This window comes from Perissodus microlepis, chromosome 17 (assembly GCF_051167445.1).
Source record: "Perissodus microlepis isolate ML-2025 ecotype Zambia chromosome 17, ASM5116744v1, whole genome shotgun sequence".
NCBI classification, from domain to species: Eukaryota; Metazoa; Chordata; class Actinopteri; order Cichliformes; family Cichlidae; genus Perissodus; species Perissodus microlepis.
This window is the reverse complement of record NC_140477.1, coordinates 35235335-35253481: the sequence shown is the minus strand read 5'-3', so window position 1 is coordinate 35253481 and position 18147 is coordinate 35235335. Positions and strand designations below refer to the sequence as shown.

The 18147-nt window shown below is 43.8% G+C and overlaps 1 protein-coding gene across 1 annotated transcript; it reads left to right on the top strand.

Moving 5' to 3' along the window:
* The first annotated feature begins 363 nt into the window (after positions 1 to 363).
* LOC146369998 (fish-egg lectin-like) lies at positions 364 to 3519 on the top strand. The gene is made up of 5 exons (XM_084911162.1): positions 364 to 452; positions 1174 to 1410; positions 1497 to 1713; positions 1798 to 1926; positions 3156 to 3519. Exons 1-5 carry the CDS (start codon positions 398 to 400, stop codon positions 3295 to 3297), a joined length of 780 nt encoding a protein of 259 aa, XP_084767288.1. The 5' UTR covers positions 364 to 397; the 3' UTR covers positions 3298 to 3519.
* Positions 3520 to 18147: the final 14628 nt, after the last annotated feature.

Genomic DNA, 18147 nt, shown 5'->3' with positions numbered 1-18147 from the left:
ATATAAACAACCAAAAGATGATTATGAATCATGAGTAGCTTGGACCTAATACTAATTAATAAGATGGAATAACTTCAAAGTAAAGTTAAGTTGCCACTAGTAACTTTCCCCAACTAATAGAAATATGTCCCAGGAAGGTTTGTATGTTTTATGGAAATCATTTTATCTTGGAAGAATCCTCAGAGTCTTTGCTTTGTGGTTGTACTTGAAAAAAATCCCTCTTTCACAACTTCCTCCTTTGCCTAAATTGTGTAAAAAAAAGAAAAAAAGTTTCATGTTTCACAATAATTGGTAAATTATAAATTGCACACTCACGCAAACGGTGCAGTGCAGTAGCTCAGCAAACATCCAGTAACACACCCAGAAGAGTCCTGCAGCAGACAGACTCAGAAACAAGATGAAAGCTATCGCAGCCTTGCTGCTAATGCTAAACTACCTGTCAGTCAGTCATGGTAAGTCCAGTTTTTCAAAATAAAACTACACTATCGTTTACTATATTTGTTTAAACCAACCAAGATGTCATGGTCCTGGGCCATGTTGGCCCAGCATTCTTAGTTTTCTTGTATTTTTGTATTTTGTTCCGTATGCCGTGGTTCCTAGGTTCTGTTAAAGATGTTCCTTATTTGATTACCCCCTGTGTGCCCCTCTGTGTATCTGTGAGCCCTCGTTTCCCCTCGTGTTTCATTTAATGTTTCCCCCAGCCCGTTATGTCTGTGCTCTCTCTCCTCCTGTCTGAACCTCTGTGTACGTCCTGTTTTACTTTGACAGTCTCTCGTCAGTATGCGTCATGTTGTGTTCACTCCTGCCCTGTCTCGTTATGATTATCTGTGTCAGCTGTGTTCCCCGTGTGCTCCCACTTCCCTCGTTAACCCTCTGTGTATTTATGTGCATGTCTCCCTCAGTTCAGTGTCGCGTCGTCAATGTCTCCTCCCCGAACCTGTATGCCTTTCTGTGTTCCCTCGGTCTTCTGTTAGCATTCCCAGTTTAGTTCTGTTTCGTTGTAAGGCCTGCAATAAAGCAGTGATTTTGAGTTCAGTTCCTGTCTCCGTGAGTTTTGCGTTTGGGTCCTCATCTGCCTCCACACAGCCAGTTCATGACACAAGAAGCAAATTATTTTTATCCTTAAAATAAATAAAGGTTCCATTCATATGACTGATGGTTTTCTCTTCAAAGGCGGCACTTGCACGGAGGGTCCACAGCAGTTTCCTGCTGTACAGATTGATGCTGGGCAGGGGAACGTTGTGATGACAGACAGCAACAATTATGCATACTTTCTGCTTGGATCACAGTGGTACAAAATGGGCTCACTCAACCTGAAGCATGTCTCAGTGGGACCTGCAGGAATCTGGGGTGTTGACCTCAACAACAGGGTCTACAAATACGTAGCTGGCAGCTTTGTTTTTGCAAATGGTGAGCTTTATCACAGACTTAAGACAGCAGAGTGTGCACAGTAGCAGCTGTTTGAATGAATGATCTGTACCTCTGTATGTCTTCAGGTGAGAGTTTACAGCAGGTGGATGCTGGAGGTGATGGTCAGGTGGTGGGAGTTACCGACACCTCCACCATCCACTGTCTGAAAAGCACCATTGCCTCAGCCTACAGGGAACAGAGCACCCTGAGCTGGACAACCCTGCCAGGGAGTTTAATGTATTTCAGTTGCAGCTCAAAATATGGATGCTGGGGAGTGAACTCAGGTCAAAACATCTACTTCACATTAAATTATTTTTTTTTTATTTTAATGATCATTTGTGTTGTTATTTGTATGATCAAGACATCTCACCATGTTTGCTTTTCATGACAGAAAGTAACACCGAGCACCTGTGGCATCAGTGGCTGGATACAAATGGATGGTCTTGCAGTAATGGTTGAAATTGGGACTGATGGAAGCGTCTTTGTTGTAAATAGAGGAGGAGATGTCTTCCAAAGGTAAACACTTAATCTAGTCTGATAGCATTTTAACTAGCCCTGGCAGTATTTCTGTTCTTTCTTTCTTTCTTTCTTTTTGCTTTGACTCTTTCAGTCTCTGTTTGAATCAGGTTATGTTTTTGACTCCTCTGTTGTTATCCATGCAATGGATCAACCACTATTTTGCTCTTCAACCTTAGAATGACCTCTCCACAAATGAATAACAAATTGCTCACAAAGGCAATTTGTGCTTAAATCTTTCTAGAAGCGACTTTCATTGTAATGATCACTGAGCCATAAAATGTTCATGTGTAGAATCACCAGTCAAATGCTACAAAAGAAAACTAGTAATGTTTACTTATAATCATCATAGTTTCTGTAACTCATAAATTATTCTCCTCTGGTGATTTTTGTTGTTACAGAATTTTCAGATTTCAGTTGTGGATTCTTTGAATGATCTGTCTCTCCTCTATAATACATTTAGGTGTTCACTTAAAAGAAATAATAGAAATCTCATTTTTCACATCTGTTAAACATATTTACCTCTTCCTGTCACGCCTGCTAAGGCAGACGGCGTGGAGAGAAGAGAATGCGGACCCAAATGCAGACAAATGGAGAGGGAGGTGGATGTTAACAGAAAGCAAGCCTTTATTTAGGGCTGCAACAAATATTACAAAACAAATGGCAGAAAGGAAACTAACAAAACCTAAACTGGGAAAAGGTGAACATGAAACTTGAAACATTGAACTAGAAAACCTGAAAATGTGGAGTGAAGAAGAGCAGAGGAAATGCAGACGACCTGACAAAGAACAAAGGAAAACACACAATAAATACAGAAGGGAGACTCAGCTTAACCTAATCTGACACACGAGACAGGAAGGAAGCAAAACAGAAAACTCTAACACAGGACATGAGACTACCAAAGTAAAACAGGAAATACACGAACATAGAAACCTAGATAACTAGATGTAACACAGAACATTAACAAAATCTAAAGACTAGAAATCACCAAAAATACTAAGGAATAACCAAAGGAGCTAGAAATGCAACAGACTAGACCATGAGAAACCCCCAAATCACAGAACATGAAATAATCAAAAACATTATATTTGGGTCACCAGACCGAGCAACCATGAGACTTACAACTCTTAACTCAGGATAGATAATATGGCGAGGAGCTGAGGCCAAAACCTCAATTGCACAAATAAAACAGATCCAATGATTTAAGTATCAATGTCTTCTCTCTACAGACAAGGCATCGACAGCAGCACTCCACAAGGCACGAGCTGGACCAAAATACCAATGCCCTCTCGCATCAGCCATGTGAGCTATGATCGTGGCAATCTGTGGGTCGTGACTGACTATGGGACCATCCTGAAATGTTTATACTAGTGGTTGTAGTCTTTTCTCTTCTGTCACATAAAACAATGAAAAAACTGATCAGCATTATGTCAACAATGAAAAATTCACGTGGGAAAATAATTGATTGTTTTATTGTGATTACAACTTAAGTGATTCAGCAACAACATGCATAACTACTAGAATGCTGTCAGATATTTACTTCTGTATCATTCACCTGCCATCCTTTCATAAACTCTTGATTTGTTGAGGCTGTTTGGATTCAGTTTTTTATTTTTGCAAGTTGTATTCAGCACAGCTACTGGCTTTCCTGTCACTGTTTTGGCTCTTTGCTTTGTGATCAGGGCATATAGTAGACAAGCTTACATGAGATTATGATGGTGTTATATACTCATCAGTTTAACAGGGTCCAGACCTCTGGTGTATTAATTTCATTCCTGTGTTTGTTTCTGCTGTGGATTGTTTTACACACTAAGAAGGTTCTTTTATTATAAATCCCACTATGGGAGATTCACAATGCACCAACACCTCCTCCTGTACAGCAGAGTAGCTGCACCCATTTTCCACCTCAGTTCAAACAGAAGTGCTTCACATTGACCCGTAAATGTCATAATTATGTCAAAGTCAAGAATTTGTTACTTTTGATGCTGAATCTATAGATGAACTAATAGCAAAAGATGGTAGGCTAGTTTGAACCAGAAGTCATTTACAGTTTGTTCATGTACTTATAGTTTACAAGCTGATGTCCTCATGTTTCCTATTCATGTTTTACATCACAATGACATGAGGCTACATCTGTTCTGCAACATGTAAAAAGTTCTGTTATTGTATATCCTCCGTGGTAACGGTATAAACCTGAGATTATGGGACTTGAAGTAAGCACAGTCATCCTCATCCATCATGCTGTCATCTGCACTTTTATTTCCAACCTATTCCTCATCCTTCCACACTGTTGGGGTTTCCTGAAGCCTCGCATACACATTAGGTTTTTACTTGTGTTTGTGTTCAGATATTTCACCTTGGGTGTGACAGAACACTGGCCAGGGTCTGCTTTTCTAAGACATGAAACCCTGCACCAGAGCTCATCTCTATTCATCTCTATTCACTCTGGGCCTGCTCACATACATGTCAGAGTAGTTCTCATACACTAAATCTTACAGGGTTAAAGTAACAACTTCTCTCTGGATAAAGTGATTCAGCTGAAAGATCAAAAAGTAACATGCCACTTTGTCTTAATTGACAAACTTTCACCATATACAGTAGCACTTAATATGTGAGAATTGACATCCATAAGTAAATTATACTATAAGGAACTATGACACACAGTCAAAATGCTAACATTATTACCACATAGCCATTGGATGCATTTTTGAAATCCATTTTTCTCCTTGAAAATAAAAATATCAGAGGAGTTTAGAGGATGGATTCCTGGGAGGTGATATATTTCCCAATATGAAATATATAAAACATTTATATCTCAGAGAAGAGATCTCTATTAGATATTTTTTGTCCCCACTTGAATGGGAACTGTTGAATGATAACATTTCATACGGTCATTGGCAGCACGACGTGATTATATCGCAACAGTTGAATAAGAAAATAACAGGTGTAGCAGATTAATACATCATGGGCCAATTTAAATCTACTGTAGATTCTGTGAGGCAGCATAACGTAAGCAGCAAGGAAGGTGATAAGTAAACAGCATCAGCGGAATATTTAAGTTTCTTTTCAGTATACTTTACTTCTGGCATCTCCATTCTACCATAAAACAATCAACCTGGTAGGCAAAAATCCCACTTGCTTTATACAGGACTTCACGCACACCTGAATCTCATTAGTCTCTACCATCGAAACAAATAGGTCAGACCAAACAATACAATTCTAAACAAAGAACAGGAATAAGATTATGCATGAAATTTTTGCTGTGTGTTCTGATCATGACATTCTCATTTCAGGCTCATTGCCCAAGCATTTCTCAGTACAGACCGCGAAACTTGTGGCATTGACAGAAGCCTTTAAATTTGCCGAGGGTCACTCTGTCACTATCTACACTGATTCTCGCTACGCGTTTGGCGTCGTGCATGACCTTGGTGCCCTGTGGAGACACATGAAGTTTCTGAAATCTGACGGGAAGCCCATACTCAATGCGGACCAGGTAGCAGCGCTGCTAGAAGCCATCCTCCTACCTGCTCGCATTGCTGTGGTGAAGTTTGCTGCACATACAGGTAACACTGACTCTGTCTCTCAAGGCAACGCTGCATTGAGAGACCGTTTTTTCAACTTGTGTTAGCTTCTTTGCCCACACCTGACCTCACTGACCTCTCTGCTGTGCAGGCATTTGCCTCTCAGGCATAGAAAGATCTCTGGCACAAATCTGGCTGTGCACTGACACAATCTGTCTGGCGTTTTTCTGATGGTCACCCATGCCTGCCTAAGCATTTTTTCCCTTTGTTTCTTAAGTGGGCACACGGGTTAGACCATGTGTCCAAAGGGGGGATGCTACAGGCAGTAACAGCGCTGTGGTTTACAAAAGGTTTTTCTGCAGCAGCTGAAATGTCTGTTATTTAGAGACAGACAGAAAATGACGCATGGAACTAAACCCACACAAAACATGAGAACACAAATCCTAAACACAAATAAACAGAAACATGGAACTCAAAATAATAATCTATCACCATCATAATCATCACCACCACCAGTATACAGGAAAAATCCATCATTCAAAACCAAAACATAACAACTCCAAAAGCTGGGTCGAACCGACCCAGAACCATGACATGAAAGGTATTGCAAAAAGTGTCTAATTTGTGCAACCAATAATGTGGGACGCCCAGCACATGTAGACACTGCAGCACACCCTCCACCTGACATGCCTTTCGACTATCTTATGATGGATTTCATTGAATTGACACAAGCAGAGGGGAAAAGGTATTGTTTAATGGTAGTGGACATGTTTTCCAAGTGGGTGGAAGTGTTCCCCACCAAGCATGCAGATGGCAGTGCTGTGGCAAAAGCTCTCTTGTCAGAAATTATTCCCAGATGGGGTATCCCAGGGAAAATCACTAGTGACGATGGCACTCCTTTTGTAAACCAGGCGCTAAAAGAAATTAGCAAGCGATTGGGGTTTAGGTTGCAAACACATTGTGCATATCACCCACAATCTGGAGGTGCTGTGGAAAGAGTGAATGACTCTTTGAAAACAAAACTGGCAAAGTGCTGTGAAGAGACTGGCCTCTCATGGCCAAAATGCACATGCGCATGCGGGCCAGACCTCCAACACATCTCAGCCCTTATGAGGTGCTGTATGGACGCCCTGCGAGAATGGGGGCAGAACCTCCAAAGTGGGCAGGCATGTCCACAGAATTGTGTAGCAGTGAAATGATTGTTTATTGTCAAAATCTTTCCAAGACTCTCTCGCAGATACACCGGACAGTGAAGGCAACCCTGCCCAAGCCAGCAGAGGGACCCCTGCACCCCTTTAAGCCAGGAGACTGGTTGCTGGTAAAAAAAAAAACTTCAGGAGGAAGCACTGAAAGGCAAGATGCTGGCTGGGCCCGTTCCAAGTCCTGCTGACCACACAAACGGCGGTGAAAGTTGCGGAGAGAGCCACGTGGATACACATCAGCCATTGTAAGCTGTACACAGGGAAACCACCTGCAACAGAGGAAGAACAGGTAGATAAGGGTCAAGGGACCCACTTATGAGGTATGTAAACATATTCTCACCTGAGTATGTGATACAGGTAGAGACAGGGTATATAGAGAAAAACATTTGGCTGGATTGGATAACTTACACAGCCAAGTGTAATGGCATGACAGAGTGTGTAACCTGCTCCACAGCACACCCTACACCGTTCACAGTGCCGGCCCCTTTACTGTTCTGGGAGGACAGGCAGGGGTTTGATTGCATGTAACAGGTACACATGAAGGAAAGGGTGGATCATGATTGTGTCACATTGGGTACCCTTTTCCCTCTAGTTGAGAAGGGTGTCACTCCCCCTGTGTTTTCTCCAAGAGCTGGAAACTACACCTGTTTAATGAGGGTTAAACGGGTGTAGTGTTACCACCATGGGTATTCCGAGTGTATTCCTAGTGATTCATGGTGTGATAAAATTATAGATGTTACCGAATGGGCAAATATGAGTAATCTTAATGTTGCTCGTGCTGACCTGTTCTGGTGGTGTGGAGACAAAACCCTGAGAGACATTCTGACTAGTGGCTGGTCAGGAACTTGTACTGTTGTAAGATTGGCCCTCCCTATAGTGTTAGCAGGATCTCATGCTACTGCAGAGATCCATGAGGGGAGGACCCGTAGAGCCAGGACAAAAGATTTTGATTTAACTAGAAACTCCCCAACTTATATAGGGTGTTCCTGGTGGGTATAAATTGGCCAACCAGGTCGCGGGAGGGTTTGAATCAATTTTTCTTTCCAAAGGGTGGAATGTGGTGGCAGATTTCTTTTCTCATGTATTAATCACATATTTTAACCATATCACTTTAGTATAGTAAGAGCACTCCTGTCACCAGTTTGTATGTATGTGGAATGTGATCACAAGTGAGGGCCAAGTTTTATTGCACCTTCACAGCAGACTCATTTTCCTCTTGAGGGCTCTGGACATCCTGTTGCAGATGAGGTGACGGTTGGTCGGAGCTTTTCTTAGATTGAACAGTTAAGGATCTGCCAATAATTGATCTGCTGTGGAATGTTCTTTGTTTAAGAGCGTCTGTGTCTGCGTATATAAGATGTAAGGGTGGTGGCCACAATTCAGAGATGGTCCTAGTGTAACACTGGGATGCTCTCTCCACATTGCAATGTGTTTATTAAACCCACTTCAAATCAAGCTCACTGGGTGTGTTGCAGGTTATTGTTAAATTTTCCACAACACCTGGTAGAATAGGGTGGCCCTGGACATGCTTTTGGCTGAGAAGGGGGGGGGGGTGTTTGTGCCATGGTGGGTCCTCTGTGTTGTACTTTTATCCCTAATAACACAGCTCCAGATGGCTCTGTAACCAGGGCACTGGATGGGTTGAGAAAGCTGTCCACCCAAATGGCAGAGGATTCTGGCATAATTAAGCCCTTGGATGACTGGTTCTGTAACCATTTTGGTAAGTATAAAGCTATAATGGTGTCTTTGTTGATGTCCATAGCCACATTTGTTGCCATACTTACATGTTGTGGCTGTTGTTTCATCCCGTGCCTCCGCACCCTAGTGAACAGGTTGATTGTAACTGCGCTGACAAGAGAAGAAGAGTCCCTTAACCTCCTAGGACCTGGCATCCACATATGAGGACATCACATTTTGGGTTGTGTAGACCAAAAGACTAAATTTCGCTCTACAAGGACCTGATATCCACTCACGAGGACATTACACTGCCACTGTTCTATCGAAATTTAAAGTGAATGTCCTCTTATGTGGTATTATTTTTTCTCAGAAACAAAAAATCAGGTAAAAAGAAAATCTGGCAATTCTTCACATTCATCAGGTCCTAATCAGCCCAAATAGCAAAGAGAAATTAAAAATGCATGCCATGAAAGGCTTCGGGTCTTAGGAGGTTAAATATCAGTTGCCCCTGTTGAAGATAGGGACAGTGATGAGGACAGTGAGGGTGGGGATGAAAATTAAAGTGTGAAGGTGCTCTGTGTTTTTGTTTTGTTTTGTTTGGGGATGTTTTTTTTTTTGGATGTTTCCAATGATTGGATGTTTCCAATGATGCACATTGTGAAACATCTTTGAGTGTGCACTGATGCTGATGATATGTACAGGGGCTGGGAAAGAAATCTCCATGTGTTTTTTTTATGTGATTTTATGGGGTTGTTAATCACAAAAGGGTGGGATTGTACTAGAAGATTTCTTTCTTCATGATGTATTAATCACATATTTAATCATATCGCATTAGTTATAGTAATTTCACTTTCTCACTTAGTTGTATGCATGTTCACTACAGAGGAGCCTTATTGTCATGGTCCCAGTGCCTCACCAGCTGATCCCGTATTAGGCAACATGTGTTTTTGTTGTTTTTGCTCTTTCTCTCTCTCTCTCTCTACTGCCTGGGGCGGTGCTCATTATGGGCTCCTGGCCCACGCACCTGCTATCTCCATGCCTGCTGCCTATCTTCGTAATCCCGAGCCCTACTTAAGATGGCAGCACTGTGCTACTCGTCGCTGGATAGTTGAGCTATCAGCGTCAGTCCCCCTGCAGTCAGAGAAATTAGAATCTGTGAGTTGCTTTCTGTCAATCTGTTGCTAACCAGAGTTTCTGTGAACAGATCTTTCCCGGACCCAGCCCCGCCTGTGAGCGAGTGTGTGGCGTGTACGACCTTGTGGTGGAGAGAGGAGAGAAATTTGGAAACGTTTGGAGTCTGTTTAATCCCCCTCCTTTTCCCTCACGGACCCTGGACCTCCCCCTTTCCCCTCTCTTGCACGTGTACATATTATCACCTGGTGTTGTCTTTTGAAAATAAATTCACTGTCTTCCTGGCAAGTATCCCTGGTCTGCGCATGAGTCCGTTTACAACCCGTGACAGAACGATCCAGCCAGCATGGACTGTGCGGGTCAGAATCCAGACGCTCAGGACCCCGTCGCTCAGGCTCTCATTGCGCTGGGAACCGCTTTGACTCGACATGAGCAAATGCTGGAGCAGCTTCGCAACGAGATAGCGGCACTCACGCAGGCGGTCGCTCGTTTAACCCCACTGGAAGGCAATCTTCAGCCGACAGTCCCTGCCCCCCAGGAGCCTTTATCTGCTGCTGCCGCAGCCGCTGCGAGCGCATCACCGGCACCTTCTCCACCTTCAGACGGACCCCTGCCTACTCTGGAACCTTTTGCGGGTGAGTCGGATAAATGTGCTGGTTTTCTGGCTCAAAGTTCTCTTGTTTTCTGCGAGCAGCAGCACTTCCATAAGAATGACGGGGCCAAGATAACGTTCTTTGTACAATTGCTACGGGACCGCTTATTAAAATGGGCTCAAGTCGTGCTTAGCTCTGATCCTGGGATTTCCTATGCTGATTTCCTGTCAAAATTCAAGACTGTGTTTAATAAGGGCTCTGGCGCTGAAGCTGCTGCACTTTGTCTGTGTAACTTCAACCAAGGTAAGCGGAGCATGTCAGACTATTCCATTGATTTTTGGATTTTGGCTGAAGAGACAGGCTGGGGACAGGAGGACGTGCATTACTTAACAATGTTTGTGAAGAAGTGAAAGATGAGCTCATTATGCATGATCTCCCTGACTCTCAACGAGCCTCAGTGAGCCTACGTTATGACCTTGGCTTCCTGTGCAGTATGTTCTGTTCTTCCTAATCAGACAAATAAGGCCATGATTCTCTGAAAACAGTATTTATTATGAATCAGCAGTATAATGCATCATAAACAATGTAATTCATTCACAATAAATCAGCAGTCTGATGTAATACAAATCAGTCTAATAAATGTAATAGTTATCACCTTCTAAGTCAGGAGAATGATGCAACCTAAAACTATATAATGATTCCACAGTCTTTAATTAGAGGTATAACATGGCATAAAATAGTACAATAATCTCACAGGAGGGCGACAAAATGAACAGCTTTTGAAAAACGATCAACAATGGTTAGAATAGTGGAATTACCCAAGGAAGGCGGGAGGCCAGTAATGAAATCCAGGGCATGGTGTGACCAAGGTCGGCCAGGCATGGGCAGAGGTTGAAGCAGTACAGATGGTGGGCGATTGGGGCGTTTGCCCCGGGCGCATTTGGTGCAGGCGGTGACATATTCTCTAGCATCTATCTCTAATGTAGGCCACCAAAAATAACGTTGAAGAAAGGTGATGGTACGCTGAACCCCTGGGTGGCAGGTGATTCGAGCAGTGTGATCCCACTGAAGAAACTGGGCACGGACAGCAGTAGGAACGAACAGCCGGCCAGGGGGCCCTGTACCTGGATCAGTGTCCTGAGCCTGTCGAGCTAGAGTTTCGATCTCCCATGTGACTGCTCCGTCCACACAGGCAGCATGAAGGATGGGCTCAGGGTCAGTGCACTCCACAATGTTGGTGAACAGCTGGGAGAGCGCATCCGGCTTTACATTGCGGGATCCGGGCCTGTAGGTGATAGAGAAATTGAACCGAGAGAAAAAGAGTGCCCACCTAGCTTGCCGTGACTTGAGGTGCTTGGCCGATTGGATGTATTCCAGATTTTTATGGTCATCATCAGCATCAAACTCCAATGGTTCTTCCCTCTGAGATCCTAACAGAGCTTCCCCAGCTGATTCCATTTCAGGTGTAGATGTTGGAGGAAGCTTTTCCTCCTCACCACTGGGAAAAGACTGTAGGGGGTTGGGAGACTTCTCCACCCTAAACTCCATTGGGAGCGGGGCAAGATGGACAAAGGTCGGTTCCACTTCATTCTCTTCAACAAAGTACTCAGGAGATTCCTGTTGTTTCTTGGTCTGTTGATGAGTTAAAGAGGGTGTGATTGGAATAGTCTCATCTGATGTTCCTGACTCTGTTGCAGGAAGAAACCCACACGGAAGAAGGAGATCTCTGTGCAATGTGCGAATTGGGCCGTCTTTGCATTCTGGTTTTACGGTGTAGACGGGGAGATCTTTGGCACATTTCAGCACTACAAAGACATCTGGTTCCCATTTGTCAGCAAGTTTATGTTTACCTCTCAGCCTCATGTTCCGCACCAAAACTCTGCTTCCAACTTCCAGCTTGGATGGTATAATACGTTGGTCAAATCGAGTCTTGTTCCTCTCAGCGTTCTTCGCAGCATTCTTTGAAGATAGCAGATAACTTTCTTTCAACCTAGCTTTTAAGTCTTGTACATACTGTGAATGTGTCTGATGTTCTTTCTCACGTACAGGAAGATTAAAAGCGAGGTCAATGGGGAGACGAGGACAACGTCCAAACATTAGTTCGTATGGGGTGTAGCCAGTGACTTCATTTTTGGTACAGTTGTATGCATGGACAAGTGGTTTCACAAACTGTTTCCATTTGGATTTCTGTTTGGATTCAAGAGTTCCCAACATGGCCAGTAAAGTGCGATTAAACCTCTCTACTGGGTTTCCTCTTGGATGGTACGGTGTTGTGTGACACTTTTGGACTCCCAACAGGGCACATAACTCCTTTATCAATTTCGACTCAAAGTCTGGCCCTTGATCTGTATGGAGTCTTTCTGGAATTCCATAATAAACGATGAAGTTTTCCCAAAGACATTTAGCCACAGTTTTTGCCTTTTGGTTTGGTGTTGGAATGGCAAGGGCGTATTTGGTGAAATGATCTGTCAGTGCCAGGATGTCTTTGGTGTTGCTGGTATCGGGCTCGAGACTGAGGAAATCCATACAAATGAGTTCAAGTGGACGTGATGTCCGAATGTTAACAAGAGGAGCAGCTCTCTCCGGCAAGCTTTTCCGGCGAATACACCGGCCACAGGTTTTTATTTTATTTTCCACATCCACTGCCATTCTTGGCCAATAGAACCGAGTCCTGGCAAGGTCAAGGGTCCGTTCCACTCCCAGGTGGCCCATATCATTGTGGAGGCTGTGGAGAACAGTTTGCTGCAGTTCTGTCGGAAGGACCAGTTGGTATGATGGTTGTTCATTTTCATATCTCGTCCTATAGAGAATACCATCAATCAGCTCCAATTTATTCAGTTCTCGAAGGAGAGGAGGAATTTCAGGAAGCTCTTTCCTGGCTGTCAGAGGAACTTTTTCTCCTGACTCCAACTGGTGAATAACCTCCCGGAGAGTTGGATCAGTTCTCTGTTTTTCATAAAGCTCAGAATGGGATATGGTGGAAATAACAGGAAGTCCATGGGAACCTTCTGAGTAATTCTTGGGAAGCACTGCTGTGTTGATGGACAGGGATTCGACCAAACTATTCTCAGCTTGGGTCCTGACAACACAGCTTTGGCAAATCGCATCGACGACTTCAGCTGATATTTCACCGTCACTGCTGCTTGAGAGATGTTGTTGAGTAAACTGATTAATTAGCTCCTCATCTTTTTGAGCAAGTTCACTAGAGGAAGTACCATCATGGGGCCGACGGGAAAGTGCATCTGCATCCAGATTTTGCTTGCCAGCTCGATACTGTATCTTCAACGAGAATGTAGAAAGAGCAGCCAGCCAACGATGGCCGGTAGCATCCAACTTTGCTGATGTCAAGATATAGGTAAGTGGGTTGTTATCCGTGACCACTGTAAAACTTGCTCCGTACAAGTAATCATGAAATTTTTCTGTCACGCTCCACTTCAGTGCCAAGAATTCAAGCTTGTGAGTAGGGATGGGTATTGATAAGATTTTCACGATTCCGATTCCAGTTTCGATTCTCTTTAACGATTCGATTCTTTATCGATTCTCTTATAGGAGAACACTAAGGTCGATTAGCTTAGAACTTTGTTTTATATCTTCTCTTTGAACAAGATAGAAATTTAGGAGTAACATGGCCTTACAAACCCAACAGTGAGATCTTAAGAGATCCAGCCTATGGCTCTTCCATGGGGTGTCACAGGGTCCCCAGGAAAAAAAATAGTAAATGCAAAATAATAAAATAAATATTCTTCTGTAGCAATAACAAAGTATAACATAAATTATTCTGTAGCAATTACACAAGAATATCCAGTAATGTCCCTGCCTACAATTAAACACATTCACTTACCGAAAATCGGGGCATCTGCTGTGGCAAATAGGTGCAAGCCTTTGACCACAAACTTAGTCACTGCTCGGTGACATTCGTCTATCCTGGCCTGAAAGGAGACGCTACCGGTAAACTGCAGCGAGAACTGCCAGCATCTGAGCCAGCCAGACTCTGTCTGTCTCTCTCATCATGGTCACCTAAATGCACAGTAATGGCAGGTTTTGTAATAAGGCAGATCGCGCTAACATAATATGCACTGTTAGTTGATTATTTACCTGCCGCATTAACGGGAGAGGACGTGCAAACGTTACCGCTGCTGCTGGGTTGAGATTCACGAGTCCGGAGCGGAATTAAAATTACGACATTCATTTCAGGTCATCGCGTGTTTTGTGAGCAAATGCTTTTGCATATTCGTAGTGTTTCCTCCCTTAAATGAAATATCTACTTTGCAAGTATTGCAAGTTGCCCTGTTGTCATCCGTTCTCGTAAAGTATAACCAAACTTTTGAGCCGCCATGTTTCCTGCCAGGTAAATGACGCTCCGCAACGTGGTGACGTCATTTGGGGCGACTGGAATCAATAAGGGAATCGTTTGCAAAAATGGCAAACAATTCCAAGGAATTGAAACAGTGGGAACCGGTTCTCAACAAGAACCGGTTTTCGATACCCATCCCTACTTGTGAGCTGGGTAACGACTTTCACTGGATGACAAACCCCTACTAGCATAGGCTATCACCCTAAGTCTCCCCTCTTGCTCTTGGTAAAGGGCGGCGCCCAATCCGGTGGTGCTGGCATCTGTGTGGAGAATGTAAGGCAGTGCCGGATCAGCAAAACCTAGAACTGGTGCAGTGGTAAGTTTGTCAATTAGAGTATCAAAAGCCAACTGACATTCAGGACTCCACCTGGAACCAAAGGATTGCTTGGGATCAAACTGTGAGCTCTTAGAAGTCTCATTTTTAGAGCTTTTGTGTGTGGATGGGTACCCACTTGTGAGGTTGTTGAGTGGCTTGCCGATCATGGCATATCCCTTAATAAAACGCCTATAGTAGCCAGCGAATCCCAGAAAAGATTTCAAGGTCTTCAAGTTGGTTGGAATTGGCCAGGATTTCAAGGTGGCAACCTTTGCTGGGTCTGTCTCAACACCATTTTCTGAAACAATGTGGCCCAAGTATCTGACGGATGTCTGAAAGAATTTGCATTTTTCTGGAGAAAGTTTTAACCCAAATTCTTTCAAGCGATTCAACACTCTCAGCAAACGGTCTTCGTGCTCCTCAAGGGTGTTGGAGAATATGATCAAATCATCCAAAAACACCAGGACCTCTTTCAAGTGCAAGTCTCCCATGCACTTCTCCATGAGTCTTTGGAACGTTGAAGGTGCATTAGTAACTCCTTGAGGCATTCGGTTGAACTCCCAAAACCCAATTGGCGTTACAAAAGCGGTTTTGGCTTTATCAGCTTCATCCATCTATATCTGATAATAACCAGATTTGAGATCAAGCACAGAGAACCATTTCGATCCAGTGAGTGCTGTAAACGATTCCTCCAAGTTGGGCAATGCATACGCATCCTTAATCGTTTGCAGGTTGAGTTTGCGGTAGTCAATACATAGTCGAATGTCTCCATTTTTCTTCTTGACAACCACTATTGGTGATGAAAATGATGACTCCGACTCCCTGATAACACCAGCATCTAGAAGCTCTCGAAGATGTTTATGAACAGCTTCTATGTCCTGGGGATGAATAGGTCTTGCTTTGTGTTTAAAAGGGGTATTGTCATGGAGCTTGATGTAATGCTTCACTTCTTTAGTGCAACCAAAATCCAAGTCATGATGTGAAAAAACTTCAGACATGGCATTTAGTTTGGTTGTGATCCGTTCTTTCCATTCTGCTGGTATTGGTGACTCACCAAAATTGAAAGTGAGGGGTGTTGACAACATCTCCCGATCTGGGGGGTTGGTCACACTGTGCTCAGAGATTATGCAGTCATAGGCTCCCAGCTCTGCAATGACACTCAAAGCTGGTATGTAGATGTTTTGCTCTGTTCCGTTTGATACAACAACTGGAACCTGAGTGTGTGTACCAGCTTTAAGAGCGACTAGACAATTACTGACACACAAACCACCCGGCAGGCCTGAACCCAGGTGCTGAATGACAACACATTGACTAGCTGGGCTGAGAAGCTTGGCAGAACCCTCGACCACAACTGTGCAGCCAGCTGGAATTAGCACAGGAGATTTACTAAGGGTCGTCACAACACCAAGATGATCATTACAATTCTGTTGGTACGTCACTTGGAGAGTTTGCAGAACTGCTCTGTACCCGTAAGAGGTAGGCTGGAATGATGAACAGTTACTAGAAGAGAATTGGTCATAAAGAATTTCAAGTGTATTCATGCCAACAAGTACTGAGGTTGGAAAATCAGGTCTCACATCAGGAACAACAAGTGCAAGCGTTTGAACTGGGAAGTCACTCCCAAGAAAGTCTTTTGGAAATGTCATGGCAACTTCAACATACCCAAGGTATGGAACACACTGATCAGCAGCCCCCTCCACATGAAGAAGCTCATTCAATGGGTGGACTGGCTGATCGGAGAGATGCTCATTATAGAATGAAACTGGAATTGTGGTAACCAGGGAACCAGTATCCAGTAGACACGGGCAGTTGCAACCTGCAATGTTGACTTCTGCTGTACATCTGGATCCAAGTAATCCTGGTGGTAATCTAGTGTGGATCTTTGTCTTTGTCTGCAATTTTGCACACTTGGCATGCTTTTTGTTCTCAGCGGGACAAGGTTGGTCCAGCTCAGCTCCTGTTTGCCCCTCAACAGGAACTGGAACTAGTTTAAATCCTCAGAAGCAGAGGACTTTTGCTTCTGCCACTTTTGTTTGTTGTCAAATTGTTTCCGCTTAGCACTTACCAATGCTGAATTGGGTGCATTTTCACATTGTGGCTTAATGTGACCATCTTCTCCACAGCGGAAGCAAAACCCTGGTTTAGGGCTGGAGACGCTAGGTTTTGGATTCTTACCAACCTTCTTTGGCCCATAGAGCTTTGGAGCTGGGCAGGCAGCAACCGGTGGTTTGACATTACACTGCTGTGCTGTCAAAGCTGAAAGCTGCTGTTGTATAGCTGCCATCTGTTGTGAGAGCTGTTTAGTCAGAGTGGTTAGCGCAGTACAGAGGTTAGTTTCTTCTCCAGTATTGGCAAACTGGGCATTAGTGGTGGCTTTCTGTTTTGTCGGTCCCAAATGCTGTTTCATCCTTAATGTCTTTGCTGCCTCTCTGTCCTCTTCAGTTTGAAGGAGTAATAGAAGTTCAGTAAATTTGGGGGGGTTGTGTTTCTTTTGTTTAAGTTGGAGTTCCGATATTAAATTGTTATCCCAACATCCCCTGCAGAATTGATTCAACAGTCGGTTGTCCATGTCTTTCTCTAAAACACCTCCTCTTTTTGCTGCATGCTGTAATACCACCTGCAGACGTTGCAAATAGGCCGAAGGCTTTTCTCCACTGTCCTGGAAGGTGTCCATGAACTTGGCATATAACTCTTCCCCATCTTGCACAGTGCCATAGGCTGAGTCAAGTTGTTTCATATAGACTTCTGGTGGTGTGTCAAGGCTGAGATGTTTTACCATATTACAGGCAGGAGGCAGTAGACTGTCACGAATCAGTCTGGTGCGCTGCAGATCAGATATAGATGGATCTTTCAGGGCTAATTGAACACCTGATTGCCATATATCATAATCTGTCTCTTGAATTGGCCTGGGTACTTTACCAGAAAACGCTCTCAGTCGATGGAATGCATGCAGCGAGCTGTCCCCACTCCGAACAACGTGTTCCACAACATAGCGTTGTACTTCAGGAGGGTTGAGATCAGCCGCTGGAATGGAGGCAGAATGCCTCTCTCCGCCTTGTGCTTCAGCACCACTGACAACAGAAGGGGACTTAGATGGAAGAGAGGCTGGTAATGAAGGAGGAAAGACTGAATCGGGAGGTTTTGAATCTTCTGGTTCTGCAACCACTGGAGTCTCTGGGTTGAGCTCTGCAAGGGACCGGCGTATCTGGGTCATCCCCTCACTGAGGACTTCTGCATAATCCCTCCCAGATAATTTGGCTATTCTTTTTAAGTCAGCCAAGTAAGTATTTGTCTTGGAACCACTAACTTTTGATGCATAAATTTCAGATAGACTTTCAATGTGGAGTTTGTCACCTGAATCTGAAATAGATGTGTGCGGTAACAACTGAGACAAACGCGTTAAAGATAAACCCGAAGCGTACTCAGC

What these genes read in the sequence shown, in the direction of transcription:
- LOC146369998 (XM_084911162.1), top strand. Translation starts at nt 398, where the DNA reads ATGAAAGCTATCGCAGCCTTGCTGCTAATGCTAAACTACCTGTCAGTC. An exon ending in CAGCTTTGTTTTTGCAAATG is followed by an intron (nt 1,411 to 1,496) that starts GTGAGCTTTATC and finishes GTATGTCTTCAG; the next exon opens with GTGAGAGTTTACAGCAGGTG. An exon ending in GGTCAAAACATCTACTTCAC is followed by an intron (nt 1,714 to 1,797) that starts ATTAAATTATTT and finishes TTGCTTTTCATG; the next exon opens with ACAGAAAGTAACACCGAGCA.